General features: G+C 34.0%; 2 protein-coding genes and 1 long non-coding RNA gene across 5 annotated transcripts; all 3 read left to right on the top strand.

The window, feature by feature from the left end:
- The first annotated feature begins 2,546 nt into the window (after positions 1 to 2,546).
- LOC145574885 (uncharacterized) lies at positions 2,547 to 8,795 on the top strand. 2 transcript variants are annotated; one of them, XR_014098211.1, is made up of 4 exons: positions 2,547 to 2,693; positions 4,564 to 4,821; positions 7,874 to 7,936; positions 8,470 to 8,795. It is a non-coding gene; the product is annotated as an uncharacterized LOC145574885 (long non-coding RNA). The 2 variants fall into 2 exon arrangements; XR_014098212.1 differs by having other exon boundaries at positions 8,456 to 8,795.
- A 4,639-nt stretch (positions 8,796 to 13,434) lies between these two features.
- Positions 13,435 to 17,146, top strand: LOC145574884 (putative arabinosyltransferase ARAD1). The gene is made up of 4 exons (XM_081632761.1): positions 13,435 to 13,651; positions 13,773 to 13,893; positions 14,814 to 15,751; positions 16,207 to 17,146. The coding sequence occupies exons 3-4, from the start codon at positions 14,885 to 14,887 to the stop codon at positions 16,762 to 16,764; spliced, it is 1,425 nt and encodes a 474-aa protein (XP_081488887.1). The 5' UTR covers positions 13,435 to 13,651; positions 13,773 to 13,893; positions 14,814 to 14,884; the 3' UTR covers positions 16,765 to 17,146.
- A 609-nt stretch (positions 17,147 to 17,755) lies between these two features.
- On the top strand, positions 17,756 to 24,176 carry LOC145574882 (disease resistance protein UNI-like). 2 transcript variants are annotated; one of them, XM_081632758.1, is made up of 6 exons: positions 17,756 to 17,872; positions 19,009 to 22,242; positions 22,318 to 22,423; positions 22,541 to 22,599; positions 23,476 to 23,538; positions 23,700 to 24,176. In XM_081632758.1, the coding sequence occupies exons 2-4, from the start codon at positions 19,017 to 19,019 to the stop codon at positions 22,554 to 22,556; spliced, it is 3,348 nt and encodes a 1,115-aa protein (XP_081488884.1). In that variant the 5' UTR covers positions 17,756 to 17,872; positions 19,009 to 19,016; the 3' UTR covers positions 22,557 to 22,599; positions 23,476 to 23,538; positions 23,700 to 24,176. The 2 variants fall into 2 exon arrangements, with proteins under 2 accessions (XP_081488884.1, XP_081488885.1); XM_081632759.1 differs by lacking the exon at positions 23,476 to 23,538.

Below are 24,176 nucleotides of genomic sequence, written 5' to 3'. Positions count from 1 at the left end.
TTGTAGCAACATGTTTTCTTCTCAATTGACGTATGTATCAAAAATTAACAAAGTCATTAAAATATTGAATATAAAGTAATTGTAAATGTACATGTAGCTGCAACATATGTATTTGAATAAAAAAATAAAAATGAACAAAATATAAAATAAAAATGAACAGTAAGTGTCTTACTTGGCAGCAGCAATTGCAAAAGATTCTTGTTCAGAAGCAATGGCAAGTTGTTCAAGTGTATTTATTTTCTTGGGTCTATTTCTATGAAAATAATATGAACATGAGAAGAAAAATAATGAACAGAGTTTAGATTAATATGAACACGTTCAAATAATAGTGTATTTACCTTGTAATTTCTAGCGTAGGTTGCCCTGAAGTCTTTTCAGGTTCTTGATTAGTTTGGTTAGCACATTGTTCAGAAGCATTTGGAATTGGTTCATTTCTGTGTCCAAATAAAGAATAGTTAGTTTATAAACTACAAATAAAATGCTTACATTCCTATTTCATGAAACTGAAAACCAACATTAAAAATATGAACAAAGGGTTGTTTGGTAATTAGCTGGTAACTGATTGATATAGCTGATTGTATTAGCTGGTTTGACTAGCTGGTTATATTAGCTGGTTTGACTAGCTGATTATGATTAGCTGATTGTGTAAAAATGTTTGGTAAATAGTTGTTAATTGTTAGCTGTTTTAGTGTTTTTAAGAGACAAAAAGCTAATTGTAAGCTAATTTTAAAAACCTCTTATAATGAGCTTTTTCTAAAAGAGCTTTTTGAGCCCAAAAAGCTCTTTTAATAAGCTATTTACCAAACACCCAAATTAGCTTTTTTAATTGGTCAAAAATCTAATTGGACAAAATAAGCTAAAAGCTCTTAACCAAACACACCCAAAAACAAAAAATAAAAAATAAAAAATAAAAAAATGATTTTTCAAAAACATTTATAAAATTGCAGAAGTTTATGGATTGAAGTAAAAGTGAACCAAAGCAATCAAAATAAGAACATGAAGAGAACAAATATGAATTTAATTAAGCAAACATTAATGAAATTGCATACCCTTCAGGCATTTCTTTTGGTTGTTCAGAATTTTCTTTTGGTTGTTCAGAAATTTCTTTTGGTGTTTTGTAGGTTGCTTAGCACCTTGTTCAGAAGTTTCTTGTGGTTGTTCAGAAATTTCAGTAGACTGCTTAGCACCTTGTTCAGAAATTTCTTTTGGTTGTTCAGCACCTTGTTCAGTAGGTTGCTTAGCACCTTGTTCCGAAGTTTCTTGTGGTTGTTCGGAAATTTCAGTAGACTGCTTAGCACCTTGTTCTATATGCTGTTGTGCACCTTGTTCTATATGCTGTTGTTCAAAATTTTCCCAGGGTTGTTCACAAGGATTTGAAGATGGTTTCTCATCTCTGATTATAAATTGTAATACATAATAATTATAATTTTTATTTCACAATAGTGAACAAAACCATTAATTTATATGAACATTATGGGAAAAAAATACAAACATTAAGTGAATTTAACAATGAGCATTGGCAGTTACAATGATTATAAATTTGAACGAAAAAACAAAAAATATGAACAATTGAGAAACAGATTAATTAAAATGGATCTCACATGCATATTAGAAATATAATATGTGAATAATGAATCTTGCATATTGAAATGGTCTCACGTATTATCAACATAAAATTGAATTAATAAGAGTACTACCAAAATTTTAACTTACAAGAAATGAACATATGGACAAATAATATGAACATGTATATATAATTACAGAACAAACATACTTGTTATTTGGACTTCTCTCATTATCATCTTTAAATCCTTCAATATTTTGTGATCTAATTGGACTTTTTACACTTTTCTTGCCTTTGATTTTGAAAATTTGAGAAAATGGGTTGTTAAATCAATTTAGCATCGAAATTCATTTTCATAAAATCAACAATATAATGATGAATTATTCGCTGATAACAGAGTAATACTTGCATCGTGACTTCATCTATATTCTATTACTCTTGTTTGTTGTGATTTTCTACTCAAAAAAAAAAAAGTCTGTAAATTAAAAATATTCTACACAAATTACACAATTTAATCCCAAAACAATTTTATTTTATTTTATTTTTATTTTATTTTATTTTTTTTATAATGTAAACAATGCTCAAATGTAAAGTAAGTAAATGCTCATGTAAAATTACCTCTTTTTTGGAGAATCTGGTTGATTTTTGAGTTTTTCTTGAATATTCATGGGATCTTCAATGTTTTAGTGAGAGAAAATTATAAAGAGGAGAGAGAATGTGAAGTGTGATTAAGTGAATAAGTTGAGAGAATTTGGGGCTTTAATTATAATCTGACAATTTTTTATTTTTATTTTTTTTTTTTGAAAAAGAAGGAGGTATGTTGGTCTAGGTCTCGCTTTTTACGAAGGCTGATGCGTCTTATGGGCCTGGTGGGTCTGTTGTAGCTAACCAGGGTGCAGCCTAGACTTATTCACGATTTAGCCGATTTAACACAACATGTAACTCGTGGGCTGGACCATGTGAACCCAGCACAAGACATGATCCAATACTACTTTGCCAATCAAATTCTCCTTACTTCAATAGCGGTGATCTGGGCAAGAGAACGAACAAGGAGAAAGAAAAACTGAAAAAGTATCATTTGAAAAAGCTGCGAATTTTTCTGAAGATAATCTTCTGCATTTGGCCATTGGTGAGCTTCAATATCTTTATTTATATGCTCAATTTCAAACAACTACAATTATAATGGCAAATTATTACTTTTATTTTTGTAAAAAAAAAATAAAAATGGGAACTTTTGTTTTTCTTATATATGTGTTGTTCGTGGGCTAATCAGATTGTTATCTAGTGTTCAACTACTGATTTGAACTCAATTTTATGAACCCAGTTCGATTATAAAGTGAAAGATGGAAGAAATTTGAGATATGTGTGGTTATAATTGGTTTGAATTTAGGTATAAGAATTTTGATTTGGGTGAATTGTATTTATGATTAGGTTAGAGTTTATAATTATTTTTCATAAATCATGTAATTGTGAGATTGCTGAGGAGTTTATATTGTGCAATGTGATCTAGAGAGTTCTAAGATTTGCCATTGGGGATTGATTTTAAGTAATGTTGTATATGTCTGGAAATAAATTCTTACATACAAAGTATGCTATTTTGGATTGTATGTATTCGATTGTTCGAGGTTGGTGTTAGTTTATGATTGGATTTTGTAATGTGCTGCTACATGGGTCAAGTGATGAGGGGAGCATAAGAATGAATTGGCTAATATAAAATGTTTAGTATTGAAATGTCGTCAAAGTTTCGGGTTGGGATAGTGTGACAATTAACTGATGTAGGAACTGAGTTATGGAGTTGTTTAATGGTTTGCCTTTGTGAAAAAGAGCTTGGTTAGGAAAAAGTACGCGTGCTTTTGAGAATTTAGTAGGAAATAAAGTTTCTTGTTTAGCTTGGAGAGTCTGAATTTAGGTGTAGATCTTCACATGAGTTTGAAGTTAAACACATGAGGTGTGATAACTGGTTTGCAGTTGAGGTTTTCTCAATGCTTGGTAATGGTAACATTTATGCTAAGCTTATGTGTTAAGGAGAAGGTGAGCAGGGGATGAAGTCTGGTGGGTTCTTTTGTTTACTAGGTGGAAGTCCGTAGTGTGTATTCCGAAATGTTGTCTCCTGCCTTAGATGGAGTAGATGATATCAGATATTCAGACCTGTCAAGAAGTAGTGTAAACTGCTTGCCTGATGTCTTCAAGTGTGGGAAACTAAGTTAGAAATTTACTCTAGGAGAATTTAAAGGAATATACTTGTATGTTATAATAGTAGTGATTTTGCAGTCAAAATTTTTTTAGTTACCCTAAAAACCTCAAGTAGTCCACTTGGCACTTTAATGTTGGACTAAAACCATGCAGAGGTTTTCATAAGATAGCTGAATGACCTGAACTTAACACTGGAACAAGTATCCATGTATGACAAATTGACAAGATCAGTGAAGTCTAAGAAACAAGGCATATTACTATGACGTACTTAGCCATCTATATGTATATTCATTTGTATTATATAGTACGTAGTATATTTTCGCTGATCACTCTAGGCCAATCATTTGATGATTAAAAAAGGTTTTGAATAGATGGTTAGGTAACTTTCAAAGCCGCATCTTATGGAAGCTGTGTTGTCAAGGCAGAATTAGTTGATTACATTTTCATATATATTTTCAAAGTATAGAGCATTTTGGGTACAGAACAGTTAAAAAGTACTGGAATCTCTAAACAGAGTAGGTCAATTGGCTGAAAGGCCCTTCTTAAACATTGCATTATGTGATGGTAATTGAGGTGATAACAGAGAAAAGCGGAAGGTAAAAGTTGAGAATTTTACATTAAATACTTCATTGTTTTACTAAAGTAGCTTATGATACGGAAAAATTATAAGAGTTTTTTTTAGTAATCAATGTGTAATATTTTTTCTAAGCTCATTCTATGAATGATGGAACCGGATTACGGAAATATCTTATGCTGTTTCATTAAGCTACATTTTGTTCATTCTTTTTGATATGTCAAATTTGTAGTTAAATATTTTCTGCCATCGCTGAATGATGGAACCGGATTATCAAAATCACTTTAAAGATCCAGAATCCTCTGCTATGCTCAATAGTAGAGGTGTGACTGTTGACTCCAGAAACCAATGGAAGCAATTGGGGGAAGAGGAGAGAAAGATGGCAGTTCAGGAAGAGATGAAGAGGATGCATCAATTGCCTGCTAATAGTAGCTATGCCATTCACCGTCGCCGTGTTCTCAGTAAAATATTCCAGCTCATGACTATTCAGGTAGGTGTAAGTTTGTTAAAAAATTTTAATCTTTGATTTTGATGTTTACTTTTACCTCATACATTATTACATCTATGTCCCATTCTAATAACCCTGTTGAATGTGTGTTTATCATGTTTTAATTGGCTTTTGCTTATCTTTTGAGCTATATTCATTGGCAAACCTGTATATATTTTTTTTAGCAAGTTGCCTATCCCATATCATTCTGGGACTAAGGCTTTGTTGTTCTTGTACTTTGATTGCAAGATGTTACTTTCATGTTTAATCTTTATGCTGAGCAGACATGTTTTTCTGTGCAAATTATCATGTTCTTGAGTTTTGTATCAGCTATGGACCTAGTGTCCTTAGAGGGTTGAAATTCAAAGAAATCCCGAAAAGAGGTGTCATCTGATGGAGATTAGAGGAGATTAGAGGCTGAAGGTGTGACTATATATATATATATATATATATATATATATATATATATATAGGGGAAGGCTCTTGTGAGAACTTCTTCTGTATGTGAGAATTTTTCTTATGCGAGAACACTCTTTATGTTCTAAATTTTTACTCCTATGTTCTAAATTTTAATTCTAATGTTCTAAAATTTTCCTCAGGTGTTCTAAATTCAATCAAATGTTCTAATTTATTACTCACATGTTCTAAACCATAAATTAGTTAAGTTTGATGTTATAAATATTAAATAACTTGTTCCAAAATTTTAACTTATATATTCTAAATTTTAAAACGTGTGTTCTAAGATTTTTAATTATCTGTTCCAGATTTTAAAACGTATGTTCTAATTTTTACTCGCATATTCTAAATTTTTTTTACTTACATTTTTTTTTATATTTTACATCAATTGTTCTAAATTTTTATTCACATATTCATAATCTTAAATCAGATGTTCTAAATTTTACTCATATTTTTTCTAAATTTCATAAACTAGATTTTATAAATTTTTAATCACTTGTTCTAATTCTTAAATCAGATGTTCTAAATTATTACTCAATGTTCTAGATTTTAACTCGTATGTTCTAAATTTTTACTCACATGTTCTAATTTTAGATTAGTTCTCATATAAGTATGAACTTTCACATATGGACCTATTTTCACCGGATCCCTCCCCTATATATATATATATAGTTACGAGGATTAACTTTTAACCTTGCGAGGTGTCAGGGAAGCTTTTTCAGTTGGAACCCTCCACTGCAAGTCTGTAACCCATGTCTTTAGAGGTTTGTTTTTATGTAACTGTAACCCACCTTATTTGAAGAGCAATGATGTTATTTGGCCCTTGGAATGCCTTTCTCTCAATTAGTTTTATGGTGGGTTTGGTCATTTATCTTATGTTGCTATCGCATTAGCTATTATCCCTTGTCACAAACAGAGTTAAAGGTAAATAACTAGATTGTGGTTCCTATCTACTACTTTCTCTGTTTCACTAGAATTGCAACTTTTGATTGTGGCACTTATTTTAAAGTAAGTAGAGAGGGAATGCAAAAAGTAAAACGTGAGAAATGTATATGAAAGAAGATAGAGAGGAGGGAAGAGAAAAATAGTGGGCCAAGCAATTATAAAGTAGGCATATATATAAAATAGTAAAAGTTACCAAAAAAGAAAGGGTTGCAATTAGGTAAAATTGGTATAAACCACTTTTTTTGTCCAACTTTTTTGAAAAAACCACCTTTTTATGTTTTATTTTTATTTTTATTTTTATTTTTATTTTATTTTTTATTAAACCACCTTTTAAGTAGCTAAGTTTTTTATTGCACCACCCCTATTTCAAATCTATCGATTGCATCTCAACCATCCACTTCCAAATCAACAACCACAGCAAAACCTTCCCTTCCATCTCAACCATCCACTTCAATTACCTCAGTTTAGGGTTTGAGAATGAACAAAGACTACAATTTAATTTGTCCAGCAAAATTACGTTTGGTTTTTTTGGAGTTTTACTCAATTTAGTCATTCATTTATATAGAGGGAAGGGTCGAATGTTTTTGGGAGGGAAACAATAAATGACTTTGGAGGGAAAAGCACAAGTTGTGGGCCCCTTTGATGTCTTGATTAAATTTTTCGTCAAAATTTGAAATAGGGGTGGTGCAATAAAAAAACTTAGGTACTTAAAAGGTGGTTTAGTAAAAAAAAAAAAAAAAACAAAAAAGGTGGTTTTTTCAAAAAAGTTGGTCAAAAAAGGTGGTTTATACCAATTTTGCCTTGCAATTATTCTAAAGCATTCAAAATAAGCAAGTGTTGCAATTTTAGTGAAATGGAGGTTGTATGTAATTTGGTTATGATGTATACAATGATTATTTTCTCTTAGCATTGCTTCTGTCTATCTTTTATGACTGTCATGTGCTAAAAAACTTGTAATGGGTTCATGAAGTTTGGAGGTATGTACAGGAACTCTGCGAAATTTGAAATTTCAGAAATGTTATTTAATAGCAAAGTTTTTGGCAGATGTGAGAGGTTCGCTTTGGCTTAGTCTAATATGGTGGTTGGATTCCTACTCCTAGTTTTTGATACAGACTTGAACTTTAGAATGTGCTGATTATGTCATTATGTTGTATACAATGTACCGGGATGGTTGTTCCTCAGCATTTTTTTTATCACGATTGGGAAGTTTTGAGAAAAATTCTTATTTTTTGGACAGGTAAGATACTAGTGCAAAAATTTACAGAAGCACTTGATGATCGTGAAATAAAGGGTGAAATACTTGAAAAAGGGTGTTGGAGGGGGGTTGAGTTGCCATGCAGAGTCAATAGCAGTTGAATGCACTGTATTTTTAATGCTTAGCTATTGTTGCTTGATATGTGAATAAGAATTTCTTTCGTGTTGGAGGCACATGTAGTTATCATTTTATTACTAACCATGAAGATAGCATTACAATATAATCTTACCTTTAATCTAAGATCATTTGGGATTATGAAGTGGTCATAGCTTGGTGTTGATTGCTGTGTATATATATGTACATTATTTTAAACCTTCTTTAGACTTTTAGTCCCAGTGACTTGGGCTTGTGAAAGAAGTTTGATTTCTAACTGATTAATTGTTGATTGTTTTTTCTTAGAGGTCTGCATCTGAGGATGAGGAATTGGAGTTGCTTTTTGCTGGGCTGTCCATTTAAGCGAAGGTAATGGCTGTGTGAAGTTCTTGTTACTTGTTTAAATGTCGATGTGCCCCCCCCCCCCCCCCCCTTTGGTTGATTTGCTTCTGAAGTAACAAATTCTGTCAGGCCGTCAGGGCAGAGCGGGTACTTCTAGGCGTTCTAGCTGTGTTTGCTCTCTAGGCAGGACTAGACCCACCTAGTTGCACTTAGAATACTAACGTTGTTGCTAATGCTATTCTGATTTGATTAGTTTCTCGCTTGAATGGTTGGAATCTGTTGGACCTTCCTGTCGTGATGAATGTTATGTAACCACTTCAATTTTCCTTGTTAATCATTGCAATCATCTTGCATCATTCAAAGAAACCATCATGTTGATAGGAGTGTTGCTGAAATGACAGAAATCTATTCAGTCTTTCAGAATTTCAATTTCTTGCTTCTGTTACTAGTTTTCATCTTAATTTCAGTATAGAGATAAATCAAAGTCGTAGCAATGAATGTTCTTTTGTTTATGAACCCATATACTAATATTCCTCCTTGTGCAAGCTGAATCACTACAGGATGCATCCGCAATTGTACTATCACAGCATGCCTGCAGAGACATGAATGCTACAGAATGGAATTTCTAATGTTCTTGACACTGTCCTTAGGACACTGCAACTTGTTATGATAAGATGTAAGGGAGTTCTAACACACACCACTTTTGATTTCCCAATCACAATTGCAAATGTCACCGACAGTAGTTAATGTGTATAAAAAGTAGTGCTTTTCATGTGCTGATAGTTAAGCTCTAAGTTTCATAAATCACAGTAATAATAGTATATTAGTGTGTGCTTGTTGTTGGTACTATGATGCTCATTGTTTTTTCATTGCAATTGATTTTATATATGCCTTTCTATATTCTTGGGTTTTTATTACATAAATTATAATGTACCCAAGTGTGTTCAAGAATAAAAGAAATGTATGTTAAATCGCAAGTTTAGCAATACATAAAAATGCTTTGTAGGGAAAAAAAGAAGGGTAACTTGTGGCTATCTGCGGGATTTGGGCAAAGCTCACCTATTTTATCTTGCAAAAAGCTTAAAAATCGTTAGTTGGGTTGGTTCATTATCGTTTTTTGTTTTCATATTTCTGTTTTATAAAGCAAAAAACTATCTTTTGTTTTCAGTTATCTATATTATTATGATTTCTATAGTTTTGAGTGTTTTGACTAATTTTTAACATACAAGTATTTAATATGAATTTCATAAACTGAAAACTGTTTATAATGGTCTGACGGTGATTTTAATGAAGTAAAATGGGTCACTGGAAGTGGGCTGCCCAGAATTTGGTGGGTTCTTTAATGAAGTAGTTATGAATCTTGCACCCTGGCAGGTCCTTGCGGTGCTAGTGACCCATTTTGGTTCTCTCCCTTACTAAGAAAATATGTTCAAAGTTAATGTATGATACTATGATTAGTGTAGAACTTGAATTAATGAAATTCAAGCTCTCTCTACCCATTGTTGCCTCGTGCTTTTGTATGCCTTTATAGATATAGATATTAGGGCGCCACATGTTTAAAACACCTCGAAACTGATACATTCAATCCGCTTGTGCCTGCCTGGGACTTACTTGATGACACAAACCCTTGTTGACTATCAACTCCACTCTTGTTGCCTATAGGCAAGAGTGCCAACAAACCCACTTCTTGCTTCTTGCTCGTGCTGCTACATGCTCACAATCTCTAGCTAGTGTTCTAGTTAGTGTTGTTGCTAATCTTCAGAAAGAGTAAGTTTGTAAAAAGATGTTTTCTTCGCTCTTTTAAAAAGAATAAAATACTATACATTGGGAAATACATCATAAAATTTCTATCTTAACCAATTGGATGTTGGTGTAGTGGTGATTGGGACTACACTTGATAGGGAGGACTTGAGTTGATCCCTTGCAATAACAATTAGGAGTGGACTGGAATTTAACCACCCAAAACTGATCCCCGAATCCGGATTAGCCCAAAGGGTAAACCATATGGAACACAAAATAATTAAAAAAAAAAAAAATCTATCTGATCTGAACTTATTATCAGACATATTCGAGCTCGAGAGAGAAATTTGGTTGCACAACAACTAGCAGCGCGCATATGGCCTCGCCATGGCAGTGCAAAACAATCTTATGATGAAGACATTGGAGCCACTGCTTCTGCGCATAAGGCAAAGTACTTAGCTTATAACCCATACATGCTCTGCATTTTGATATTAATTCGAGAACGCAACATGATAGACACATTCTTGGTCAAAAAACATGTTAACACATTCAAAGCATTAAAAAATTGGAAACTTGGTGACTATTTGATTGGTTTGAAATTTGTGCACCAATCTAAATTGGTTTTACTCACCTTTTTTTAACTACTTTCATCAATTACCTGCTACTATGACATTAGATTACTGTCAGTGTTGAAAAAATAAAAAAAACAAAAAAATAAAACATTAGATTATTGTTAATAACTTGATTAATAAACCAGCATTTAACTTTATAGAATTTTTTTTTCCCTTGTAAAAATGGGTTATTCTACAAGGTAATTATTTTAAAATAATTTAGATGAGTTAAGATAAAATAGATTTCATCAAATATAAAAGATATTTCCTTTTCTTCACTAACATTGTAATAAAAAGGAAATTTTGTCAAAAAAAAAACCATTTATAACAACTATTTTGCTGGAAAAAATCTTATAAAAATTTTTTGGCAAGGAGAAACCAGATTGTAAAATATTTTTGTTGAAGACAACCTAAGATCTCTAATCACTCAATTAACCACTAATTTACCCTTAATTCTTCTAATTAGTCATAATTTTCACTAACTAATTAATAATTAAATTGATTTATAAATTAAAAAAAAAAAACAAATAAACAAAAACCACCTTCTCCTTCTCCCCCTCCCATGGAAGCAACCCCCTCCCGGCCTCCCCTATCCCCAGCTGCCACTTAGAACCCCTCACCCCCGCCGAACCGACCCCCTCCCTATCCCCTTTACCCTCGCCGACCACCCTCCTCCGGAAAATAGCCTAATTCACCATTCTTCTAATTACTCTCTCTCTCTCTCTCTCTCTCTCTCTCTCTCTCTCTCTCTCTCTCTCTCTCTCCTCTTCTTCCCCAATTCACCATTTTCTCTCTCCTATTCTTCCCCAATTCAACATTGTTCGACTGTTGAAATTATTGTCACGATTATGTTCGTCTCATTTTCTCTCTCCTTCACTTCTTCCTATCTTCCTTTCATTTTCGAATTCAGTAGCGCTTTTTTTCCAGGAGATTTTCTCTCTCCTCCGATTGGGGTGGTTTTCTAGGTTGTAGTTATGGCACAAGGTAGTATTGGTGGGTGGTTTTCCGAAGGAGGGTGGTCGGCAAGGGTAAAGGGGAAAGGGAGGGGGTCGGTTCGGCGGAGGTGAGGGTTTCCAGGCGGCTGTTGGGGATGGTGGAGGCCGGGAGGGGGTTGCTGCCATGAGAAGGGGAGAAGGAGAGGGTGATTGACTAGTGGTGGTAAGGCTGGTTTTTGTTTTTTGTTTTTAAAAAATTTATAAATCAACTTAATTATTAAATAGTTAGTAAAAATTATGATTAATTAGAAAAATTAAGGAAAAATTAGTGGTTAATTGAGTGATTAGAGATTTCAGGTTGTTTTCAACAAAAATATTTTACAATCTGGTTTCTCTTTGCCAAAATTTTTTTAAGGTTTTTTCCAACAAAATAATTGTTATAAATGGTTTTTTCTGACAAAATTTCCTAATAAAAATATGCATAAACTTTGTCATTTACCGGTACATGTAAAAAAAAAAAAAAAAAGAAAAAAGAAAAAAAAGGTATCAATTACATTTTTTTCATAATCATTACAAGTGTTATTTGGCAAAGGGTTTGGATTATATTTTTTAATACCCATTTGACTATTTAGCCGTTCTACAAAGGGAAGCAAGGTAGGTAGTAAAAATTTTGTAGCACCATTAAAAATGAATGAATAATGGACTTGATCACAAGTCTTTGTGCACTAATTACAAGGTAAAACATATAAAGACAAGGGCATTAAATCCCTCAAAACCACTACTTTTGAAATAGTTTATACGGAGTAATAAAATTAGAGATCACAAGATTAGTTTATTCTTAATCAATAGAAATTTGATAATAATACGAAGTATAAAACAACTAATGTGGAAGAAAATGGGTTGAATAGTATCCACTTTACAATCACCACTTTGCACTTTGAGCATTGCATGTGAAGAAGACAGTATAATTATGATTCATAATATTTTACTCCGGAAGTTGTGCATTATCATGTTAATGCATGCATTGATTCAAGAGGCTAATAAAAAATTATAGTTGAGGAAAGAACATTGAAGATTCTAACAAACATTTTCTGTAAATTCCTACCTTGGTGTGCACAATAATTAAGGAATCATCAATGGAAAATATTATTTTGAAGATAGCATTTTTGTTATCACTCGTGCTTCTTAACACCATTACATCAATAGTAACAAAATAACAAAATGTTGTATAATTCAATATTTTTATATCATAGTAATTTGATTATAGAATATTAAGAGCACAATGTTACTATTGTACAATTGTACATAATATACCCATAAATTTTTTCCTTTAACAACAATATATCTGGAAATACATAATACTTTCTAGTGATTGAATAACTTTTATAAGTTGACTTTAATACGTCATTTTTACATGAATTGATTATACTTTATTAAACCTACTAAGCCATAATTGTCCATGATTATACCTGAAATTTATTTTGCACTCCAAATTGACTAGTACAAGAGTAACAGAACCTTCAATTAAATTGCACTTCATACTTGCTTCTTTAAAAAAAAAAAAGTTCTTGAAATCATATTAACCTAAAATCCTAGATACATTACAAAATGATTAGCTTCATCACTCAATCATGATAACTTCACTACTTAAATGATATATACTCAAATGTTATCCGATCCTAAACCAAAAGTTTTGTGGATACGACAATGAACCTACCTTTACTTCGGAATATTTTGTACTAGTTTGACCCAATTTTTACCTTATCATACCTTTTTTTTAATTACTACTTTGCCATAACTCTTGTAAGTGATTGACCACACTATGTGATTAAGGTATTTTGTTAGGAGTTATAGGGGTTACTTGTGAGCGTTATAGGGTTTACTTCTTCAATTTCACTAGGGCTATTTCGTCACTATTACAGCAGTTACTTTGTTTATATCATAAGGGGTTACTCTATTTTTTTGCAAGAAGCCATATAATTTGACTAGCCGCACACGAGTTATACCAAATTTGTCCAAAAAAAAATGAAAAAAAAAACATTAGTATCAACAAAACAAGATCTAACAAATTAGTTGTTTTTTTTTTATTAAAAAAAAATAAAATAAAATTAATCCCCTTTAGTATTAGCAGTAATGCAAATAATTTCAACAAATTAATCTCTTAACCCATACTCTTTGTTAATAGATCCCTTTTTCCCGCTTCACTTACGCTAAACCATACTCTCACGTTTTCCTTCCCCCTTTTTTTTTTTTCCTCACCTCCTTCTCTCTTCCTCCCTCCCGCCTTCGCCGGAAAACGCTACTTTCTGCCGGGAACCACCTTCTTCCTCTCGCACCCTTCCATCTTCTCTCTTCCCTCGCCTTCATTCCGCTCTCCAAAACGCTGTCGTTTTCTACCTACCACCGCCACCTTCACTGAGCGCCGCCGCATCCACCGCCGGAGTTTTTTTGTTCAGGTATCTAGTGTTTTTGAGTTACTGCAATTCTTCTTGTCAGGGGTATTTTTGTAATTTTGTGTTTCTGCCATTTTTCTTCATCAATTCTCTGATTTTTCTACCGAATTGCAAACTTAACCAGTCACCTGCTGGTCAACCTCTTCTTTTGCCGCCAATGTGATTACCGGCTACTTCCGGTTGTTCGCATTCTTCACCGGTTACATTTACACCGTCTTTTCGCCGCATTGTATTTCTGAATTCAGGTATATAATCTTTCCCTTTTTTTGTTTGATTTGGAATTGTGGAACTTTATCAATTTTCATTATAATTGAAGAAAAAAGAAATTGAGATTTTCTTTTTTACTTAGAAAATAATTAAAAGAATTGATTTGAATGAATTCAGTTGACCTATGAATTGATCTCAGTTTTGCTATACATTTGCATTTAATTTGACAGTTATGGTGAAATTAAATTTATTTAATTTGTGTTTTTTTTGTTTTTTTTGAATTTTTGATGGATAAGAGCTGTGAGACTAGTTGGTGAAATGTCCGATTTAGGAAATTGGATGGTTCGTTATCGTTTTTCGTTTTTGTTTTTGTTTTATCAAAATTTAATAACAAGGACATGGAAACAATTTTTTTTGTAAGTAAAAAGATGAATGATTGCTAGTACTAATCTACAATAGTATATTGACAAAAACTTTGTTAGTACGATGTTTGCGAGTTGTATGGTTGTGATATGATTGTCATTGTGTTGATGCAGCTGATACTTTGTTAGATGATGGTCAGTTGTATCTTGTATGATATGACTGTCATTGTGTTGATGTTAGTTACTCATTTGTCCTGTCATCCTATTATTTTTGTCCGCTTATGGAAAATTCAGTTTATTAACGGAACGGTGATAATTGAGCTCAAAGTGTAATAATGTAGTACACTAGTACCTATGGGTTTCCAGGCATGATCTCTCATCAGAGTGGGACTAAAATAATTATGTATAGTGAGAACTCAGTGATTAAACAAGGGCAATATGTATACTGCAAACTCAATTGTTAAACTCATTTAGATTTTTGATATTTATCATTATAATTGGGAAATGTGTTAGAATGTATTAAAACTGAAAATTTGAAGAATCTTCTGGTTTTTCGGATTTTTATCCAAGTTTTGACGAAGTTATTTTATGTGTAGGTTATTACTTTGAACTTGGAATGGTGGTTGTGTGAGAAATATTGGTGATTCTTACTGAGAATTTTGAACCCATGGCAGACAGGATTTCCTCTTCAATGGGGTTTTACTGTTGGAATTCCTTGTTTTATTGGCTTTGTCTAACAAGCATCCTCTTCCTACTCTCTTCCTTCTTTGTATTGCGGTCAACAGGCCGGCCACAATTTGTTTTTCGGCCTAGTTCAGATGCTAACATTGTGTCTGATAATATTAATTCTGGTGGAGGAGCTGCAGTATTCTGTGAAAAGGTTATAGCAGAACGTGGTGTGAGAAAAGAAGTACTGAAGGTTTTCATGTATGATTTGCCACCTGAGTTTCATTTTGGACTTTTGGATTGGAAACCTGAGGGATCTAATGTTTGGCCAGATATTCGAACTACAGTCCCAAACTATCCTGGTGGATTGAATCTACAACACAGTATAGAGTATTGGCTTACACTTGATCTCCTCTTTTCGGAATATTCAGGCTCTTCAAATTCTCGTGTTGCTGTGAGAGTGCGAAATTCTAGTGAAGCAGATGTGATATTTGTTCCCTTTTTCTCGTCTTTATCCTACAATCGCTTTTCAAGGCTGAGAAAGCAGGAAAGGAGCAGTTTAGATAAGCTCACACAAGATAAGTTGGTACAATATTTAGAAGCTCAAGAAGAATGGAAAAGGTCAGGGGGTGTAGATCACATTATTATGGCTCATCATCCAAATAGTTTATTATACGCAAGGAGCCAACTTTGGCCTGCAATGTACATACTCTCAGATCTTGGGAGGTATCCTCCAAATATAGCAAATGTTCAGAAAGATATCATAGCTCCTTACCGGCATGTTATCAAGTCATATGTCAATGATACATCAACTTATGATAGCCGTCCAATCTTACTGTTCTTCCAAGGTGCCATTTACAGAAAAGATGTAAGTTGTCTTCATCGTTTGATTCCTGTTTGATGTTGCAATGGTTTCTTTCTGTTGATTGCTATTGTGCACTATGGATTAGTTCCTTCTCACTCTCATCCTTGTGTAGCTATTGCCTTAATTCTCAATGGACTTTTTTGTTGTTGAGTGGCCTAAGATAATAATATATAATATCACTTGCCTAAGATAATAATATATAATATGGCTTACTTTGCGAAACCATATGTGAATCATACTGTATTTTATTGTTAATTGCGGAAAAGCATTTTTCTAACTTCGCTTCTGTTGCAACTTCCATTAGTTTGTTAGAGTTGTTTTCCTTGATAACTTTTATTTGGCTTTGTAACATTGAGCACGTAATTATACTATCCAAATGGCTTCATTTTCCTTGATTAGTTTTAGATGTCTTATCAACTTCAATGTGATCCTCAAATATGGGTTAAATATTTTTGCAGGGTGGAGTGATAAGGCAAGAGTTATTTTATCTCTTGAAAGATGAAAGGGATGTGCATTTTACATTTGGAAGTATTCAACGAGGTGGTGTCAATAATGCTACCCAAGGAATGCACTCCTCTAAATTCTGCCTTAACATAGCCGGTGACACACCATCATCAAACCGCCTGTTTGATGCGATTGCCAGCCACTGTGTCCCTGTTATCATCAGTGATGAAATTGAGCTTCCCTACGAAGACGTAATTGATTACTCGGAATTCTGCATTTTTGTTCGTACTTCTGATGCCACAAAAGAGAAGTTTCTTATGAATCTTATTAGGGGTATTAGCAAGGAAGAATGGACTCGCATGTGGAGAAAACTGCAAGAAGTTGAGAAATACTTTGAGTTTAGGTATCCGTCAAGGGATGATGACGCTGTCCAAATGATATGGAAGTCCATAGCACACAAGGTGCCTGCGGTGAAGTTGAAATTGAACCGAAATAGGCGGTATGTTCGTACCTCCAATGTCAGTGTGGATAGGGAACCTCCTGCTTTCATGGTGCCGCATAATTTTTGGTAGGAGTCAACGTCTTCTTTGGAGGCCTGCAATTTATAGGGTCGGCCAAAGCAGCCTAACGTAGGTGAGAGACTCAGACAGTTACACTTACAGAAATTTTGTGATCATTTCAAACTCGAGGGAACAGAGCTTCATTTCCCCTCTTTAGTTACTACTTAAAAGTAGCCAATGAGCCATCTTCCTAAATCGATTGTGTATAGACGATTTTTTCCCAAGGCATCGCCTACTTCTCGAAAGTAGGCCGTTGTATGTTTTAGGAATTGGCAGTAGTAAAGGAACACTTGAAGTTTATACGGACTATGATTAATTCTTTTATTCATTTGGTGTCATCTTTTTTACCTTATTTTGTTAGGAATACATTTTTTTGCTTGATTTTATATTTTCTGCTATATTCTTTTTTTTTTTTTTTTTTTTTTTTTTTTAAAAAAAAAAAAAGAAAGAAAGCTTTGACTTTCCTCAAAAACAAAAACAAAAAAAAAAAAAAAAAGAAACTTTGACTTTCCCAAAAAAAAAAAAGCTTTGACTTTCCCAAAGTATTATTTTTTTTTTCCTATTCTTTTTCTGTTAAAATTTAATACTTTTCAATCCTAATGTAATAGGAAATGCTGTATACACATTAATAAGATTAAGGGTATGTTTGTTTCATACCCTTAATCAGAAAAAAATGAGTTCACACAAATTAAGTTTAGACAAAATAATTTCAAACAAGTAAAATTTATTACAATACATTATACATATGATTATTAATTTCTAGTTTTTTTTTTTATTTCCCTGGGCTCGCCCTTTGTGTGCACCAAAAAAAAAAAAAAAAATGATTATTAATTTATTATTCATCACCTAGTAATTGTAAAAATAGCAAATTTCCACATTACCTATTCGAAGAAATGTCAAAGATGGAAGAAAACAGCCAATTTTCTCAAACTTTTAAAATGGAAGGGAAATTTCGGATAAAAAAAGAGGACTTTAATAGTTTACTTTAAGCAAGTCAACTCCCTTAATCTCTTGATACTGTGAAAGATTAACTAAAGCTGATGATCAATCCCCTAACAAAATTGTGACATGTGCTCATTTTTATTAGAATTGTAGTTTGTTTGAATTTCTGCAATAAAAGGTACGATTTTTTCACTGAATTTCTTGCATTTAATCTGTAATGCTTTGTGCTATATGCTCATTTTTATTAGAATTGTAGTTTTTTATCTTTATTTGCTGCAAAAAGGTAAGATTTTTTACTGAAATTCTTTCTTGTAATCTGTAATGCCTATTTTTCCTGAACTTTTCATGCAGTTGGATAATTTCTGCTATTTGGTTGTTTTTGTTAATTTATGTTTGTATGGTACAGATCGAATTAAATATGATTTCTTGTGTACTACAAATTAATTTAATTTGTAAGTCTGACTTAAGATCAAATCTCATTTGTGTCAAAGAAAAATTTGTTACTTAATTGTTTGTATATCATGTAGTATTATGTTTATTAATGAATCTTAATGTATAAATCAGTAGTGAAATGCCAAGGTATCACTTTATTTGTTGGTTGGAATCTCATACAACATGGTTTTGAGTGTAACAGCTAACAGGTAAGGTCTTGGAATGTTAGTACATGTTAAGCTCAAATCTCGTCTATATCGTTACTGTAATTGTCTTTATAATACAAGGTTGTAATGGAAAAGAATAGTGGAGACAGTTTAACTGTTTAAGGGAGAAAAACAAGGGGAATGAAAGGCCCCAAAAAGTTCCAGAATTTGCTTGTTAGTTTATTTTCACTTGCAAGAATCTTATTTGGTGTCACAGGTTGCATATTTAGATCCAACATTCGAGAGCATAATTACATATTTCATTGAGCCCTCATTTAAGCATGCAAAAGGCATGTTCTTTTAATTACAACCTTGTCTTTTTACATGCAACTGTAATTATAAGGTATGCTAAACATGGAACATGATTTAAAAAAAAAAAACACTTGGGTATACTGAAAAAACACGTAACCAAAAACATAATGCCCATCATGCTCTCGGATGTATAATCTAAGAATCTAAGCGTTACCTTGCTGATGCTGCAGTACACACTTCATGCTTACACCCTCCTGCTGCAGTACACACTTCATGCTTACACCCTCCTATGAACACTGAGTTCTACCATATTTACCCTGAGGTTTACCACACACACATTTGAGGAAATTAAAACGTGCTTTACTATAAGTATATATTCTTTTTGGATCCTGTATACTTATTAGTACCTGTTTTTGGTTATCAGGTTCTTCAATGGAAACATTAAAGAATTTGTTGAATATTAGTGATGGCAAAGATGATAAGCTGCAGACATTAAAGCGTAAAGCCAGAGCATTGCATGCGAAAGCAGAAGATGTACTCAGTGAAATAAAACAAGAGGAGCTTCAACCAGGAAAGAGACGAAGGAAAGAGGTTGATAACTGGTTGAAAGACGTTCAGGAGGTGGTGCTTCAACTACAAAATCTTGAGCTACGAGGCAAAGATTTGATTACATCAGAACGGAGCAATGCTGGATTGATAGAACAAATTGGAGACCTGACTATGCAAGGGAGTTTTCCTCGAGGGTTTAAGTTCTATGATCATGGGAGTTCTAGTGTAGCACTAGTAACAACAAACATGAAGATAAATGATAGAATGCTACATGATAATAAGAGGAAAGTTATATCTTGGCTGATAGATGATGGCACCATCTCCACAGTAGGCGTTTATGGTCCAGGTGGTGTAGGGAAAACTATGCTGCTTAAGGAAATTCACGATGAGCTACTTGAACGGTTTAAATCATCTGGACGCGTTTATTGGGTGTCTGTGTCACATGGCATCACATTGCCTATGTTGCAGGATAAAATTGCTGAAGCTATGAATTTGAGCTATCTTTTAACAGAGAAAAATGTAATCAGGAAGGCAGCTTCTTTATCTTATGAGTTAAAGCAGAGAAATAATGTTTTTCTTTTCCTGGATGATGTGTGGGAACATTTTTCTCTGGAGGATGTGGGGGTTCCCATTGGAGATGAGAATAGTTGCAAACTGATCCTGACAACGCGGTCTTTGGATGTGTGCAGAAGGATGAAATGTCGGGAAACTGTCAAGGTGGAGCCGCTGTCAAAGGAAAAAGCTTGGGAGCTATTTAGCAAAGTACTAGGACGGAGAGATCATATGCCATCAGAAATAAATGAGCTTGCAGAGCTAGTTGCTGCTGAATGTGCTGGTTTGCCTCTTGGTTTGATTGTCATGGCCGGAAGCATGCGAGAAGTAGACGACATTCAAGAGTGGCGTAATACTTTAGAGGAGTTGCAAAACTCAAGTGAAGGACAACCTGACATAGAAAAAGAGATATTCCCAGTTTTGAAGCTTAGTTATGATCGTTTGAAAGACCAAAGGCTGAAGGAATGTTTCCTACTATGTGCATTGTATCCTAAATATGGTGAAATTGTACGAGATGAGCTGATTGTGCTTTTCCGTTCTGAAGGCCTTTTGGATAAGATAGATGGTTGGCAAAAGCAATTTGATAAAGGGCACAGCATGCTGAATAAACTCGAAAATGCATGCTTACTGGAGAGGTATGATAACAGATGTGTGAAGATGCACAATTTCATCAGAGACATGGCAATTCGAATCACCAATATTAAGCCACGATATATGATTGCAGCGGGTGCAGAGCTGAGAAGAATACCTAGTGGGCGAAGATGGACAATAGATCTTGACAAGGCTTCCTTAATGCACAATTCTTTGTCAGAAATTCAACCCGGAACAATACCCATGTGCCCAGACCTCACTACCTTACTGCTCCAGCAAAACCCATTTACAAAACTCCCAGATTCTTTCTTTGTGCACATGAAGGCCCTCAAAGTGCTTAACTTGTCCAAAACCAGCATCAAGAGGCTACCAGACTCGATTTCAGAATTGAAGAACCTGAGAGCTCTTCTGCTTGAATTCTGCAAGCGTTTGCATTTTGTGCCGTCAGTAGTGAAACTTACCAGCTTGAGGGAGTTGGATTTTAGCTTTTGCTGGTCAATGAAAGATGTGCCGCGTGGGATGAATCAGCTAGCTGAACTTAGATACCTTGATTTAGAGGGATGCAAGGATCTGTGTCAGTTACTCAGTGGTTCATTATCCACATTTTCTCACATCCAATGCCTTAAGCTCGATCCAGATGTGCGAAGTATCTCAGGAGATGATGTGTTAAAACTGGGATATTTGGAGAGATTGGAAGGCTGCAGGATATCTGATGTAAGCAATTTTAACAAATATGTTAAATCTCAGCATTTCCAGCAGCTGAAGTACTATGAGTTTGTCGTTGGAGCAGGACAATACAAAAGGGTTGATCATAGCATAAACGCAGAAAGAATGGTGATCCTATGCAGCGGAAGTCTTAAAGGAGGAAGCGGAGGGGATCTATTTGTTCCTCCAGAGAACACTCAAGATCTACAGATTCATAACTCTGCATTTGATGCAAGAAGCTTGGTTGGTGCCCTTCCATCATTAATTCGTGTAACAGCATTGAAAAGAATTCTCATTAGGCGTTGCAGAGTGATAGAAGTGATATGGTCACCAGTATCATGCATTGAAGCTACACAAGAAAGGAACCACTTCAATGCTGCTGTTGTATTATTGCTTAAATGCCTTCAGGAGTTAATTCTCACTGATCTACATGATTTCAGGGGTCTAGTAAAAGGAGGAGTTGCTATCCAACAAGGTGCCTTTTCCAATCTTAAGATATTGGTGATAAAATATTGTCCCAATATCAAGGAGCTATTCACATCAGATCTGTTAAATGGTGGCCTTGATAACCTCCAGGAGCTGGAGGTTGAAGGATGCGAAGAATTAGAAATGATTATTGCAGTCCATGATGATGGTGGTCGAGAAAAGATCATAGATTTTGAAGGATATGTTGACAAAGATAGTTTAATCTGGCTTCCCAACTTGAGAGCTCTGCACTTGAGGCGGCTGCCAAAGTTGACAGGCATCTGTCATGGAGGGATGCTAGGAAAGTGTTCTGTTGAACAAATTACTGTTGAATATTGTGCAAAAATCAAGCAGATATTCAAGAGCAGTTTAACACAGTACCATTTGAGCAACTTGAGAGAAGTTAAAGTAGCAGCTTGCAACATGTTAGAGGAGATTATTGCATCACCCAACTCTCAGGGTCAAGAGAGTAGTGGCGCCTATGAACTCCCCTACTTAAGGGCGTTAGAGTTGGATGATCTACCATGTCTTACAAGTTTCTTTCATGGAATCATACCAAGTTGTGGTTCCATTGAACATATCAATGTTACAAATTGTCCAATAGTGAAGAGACTACCTCTATCCATACCCCTACACAACAATGGGGAAGGACTGGTACCGCCTTTTCTTCAACAGATAAAAGCAGACCAAGAGTGGTGGGAATCTCTCGAATGGGATAATCCTCTTATTAAGAAGACCCTTCTGCCATTCACCAAGTTGAGTGTGGCAGTTGCATCCAGCTTTGATATCTTTGAAGGTGCTTTAATTTTCCAACTTACATACTTTCTTAATTTATATACAATCTAAGAAAATTCTGTTTTGCATATTGCAGAACTTGGGTCTCCCAGGAGACTCAATGAACTGGAAAACAAATTTTCTAAAACAAAAGTGAATAGTTCAGAGACTGCAGACATCAACTCCTGCCTTACTTTGTTAAGGTTACTTCTCTATATTTCTTTGTTTCATCCACTCGTCTTTTTCCTTTTCCAATTCTCTGGTGATGTTCTCACTGACAGACGTCAATACTCTGTTGAACTTTTTTTTTGATTTTGTAGTGATGTTCTGCCTTGAGGCATGCAAGACGCACAATGCTGTATTCTTTCTCCAATAAGAGGTTAGAAATTTAATATTTTCTTTAGCATACTCTCCCCCATCTAGATTTAATAGTCACTCTAGGACATTCTTTCATGCTCAAAGATTTAATTCCTTTAGCTATAAACCTCTTTAGGCATCTTATAGTAAGGTAGCTGTTTCTGAAAATTCAGAGAGACTAGTTTAGCCATACTAAAGTCTGCAAATGCATGCCCGAATAGCAGTCAAATATGGTGTTTGCATCATAGGAGCCACACTGAGTTCACAGAATTTGTCGAATTGAAGTCTGTATGGAAGGTGTTGGAAAATTAGAGATGTGTCCTACTTTAGTAATTAAGCAACAACTTTTTCCAGACATTTAAAATAGAAACATATCCTTCCAATATGAATAATATTTATTTCAATTATGTGTGTAGTTCCAGGGTTTTTCACACATTTACATCAATTAACTCCGTTTTCCTGAGAATAGCAATAGAATCAAGGAGAATTCATAAGAGGGACTTCTCATGTGGGTAGTTTTGCTTTTATAAGGAAAGAGAGAAGAGGGAGAGAGAAGAGAGTTATATACTTTGTATAACCGTGACCCACAAAAAAGAGTGGGAGATAAAGTTGACATAAATGGAATAAAGTAAAAGTGATTAGAACATATATTAAACAGGATGAATACGGAAAGTGGGTAGAACTCAGGAAAACTGAGGTAGTAAGTATATAATGAAAACGGAAAGTCGGTTAAACTTAGGAAAAATGTATTTTCTTTATTTGCTAATCAATGCCGTGTATATATTTTACCGATGAATACAGTAAAAGTGCCACTGCTAAGTAGGGCAGATATAAAAATTCTTTCTAATGTTTCAGATTGTATTTAGTTCAAATATTTACATGCTGTGTAAACCATTAGGTGTTAATGCAAGTATAAAGAACCATTTCCAACATCACTGCTCAGGCAGAGAAGCAGATACCGGTAAGGAACCATTTTTCGGTTTAGGTCATCTTTTATCAGGCAATTTTTCAAGCTCTCAATTTGTTTTGTTTGGTTATTTAGGAAAGCTTTGGGAACGATTTTGTTGATTTAGCTTTATTTTAAACTAGGAATTTATTATCTTGTACTCTTTGAATAAACAGGGCATCATTGAAGCTGGTATTGTGTTCCATTTCTATTTGCTTTGTACCGCTGAAGTTTGATATCACATAGGAAGTTCCCTGGGCTATTTCAAATGGAATTTTGGCATGGAATCCATTACCTAGCAAAAGTATGTTGTCATGAATTCATGATACAATTTATCGCGATTATGACAGCATCCAAATTAAATGCCCTGAAAGCAGTAAAATCTATAGGTACTTTGGGATGAAGATCATGATGAAAAAGAAGCATTGTCTTCTGTTAATGGCGCAGAGCTGCAAGAATATTTGAGAGCAGAGAAAATGTTAACTTCGAAATGGAATCCGAGTTTGGTTAAATGACAATTTTTCTTCATTAATTCTTTATACCCATTCATCAGACGCATATTGCCCTTGATCATCTGTTGCCTATTTGCCAGAAGTTAGACCTGAATAAAATCGGACAGGGCAAAACAGAGGGGATGAAAATTTTGTGACCAA

The sequence above is a fragment of the Chenopodium album genome, chromosome 13, assembly GCF_948465745.1.
Source record: "Chenopodium album chromosome 13, dcCheAlbu1.1, whole genome shotgun sequence".
Lineage (NCBI taxonomy): Eukaryota > Viridiplantae > Streptophyta > Magnoliopsida > Caryophyllales > Amaranthaceae > Chenopodium > Chenopodium album.
Note: the sequence above shows the minus strand (reverse complement) of the source record. Positions and strands in the feature narration are given on the sequence as shown.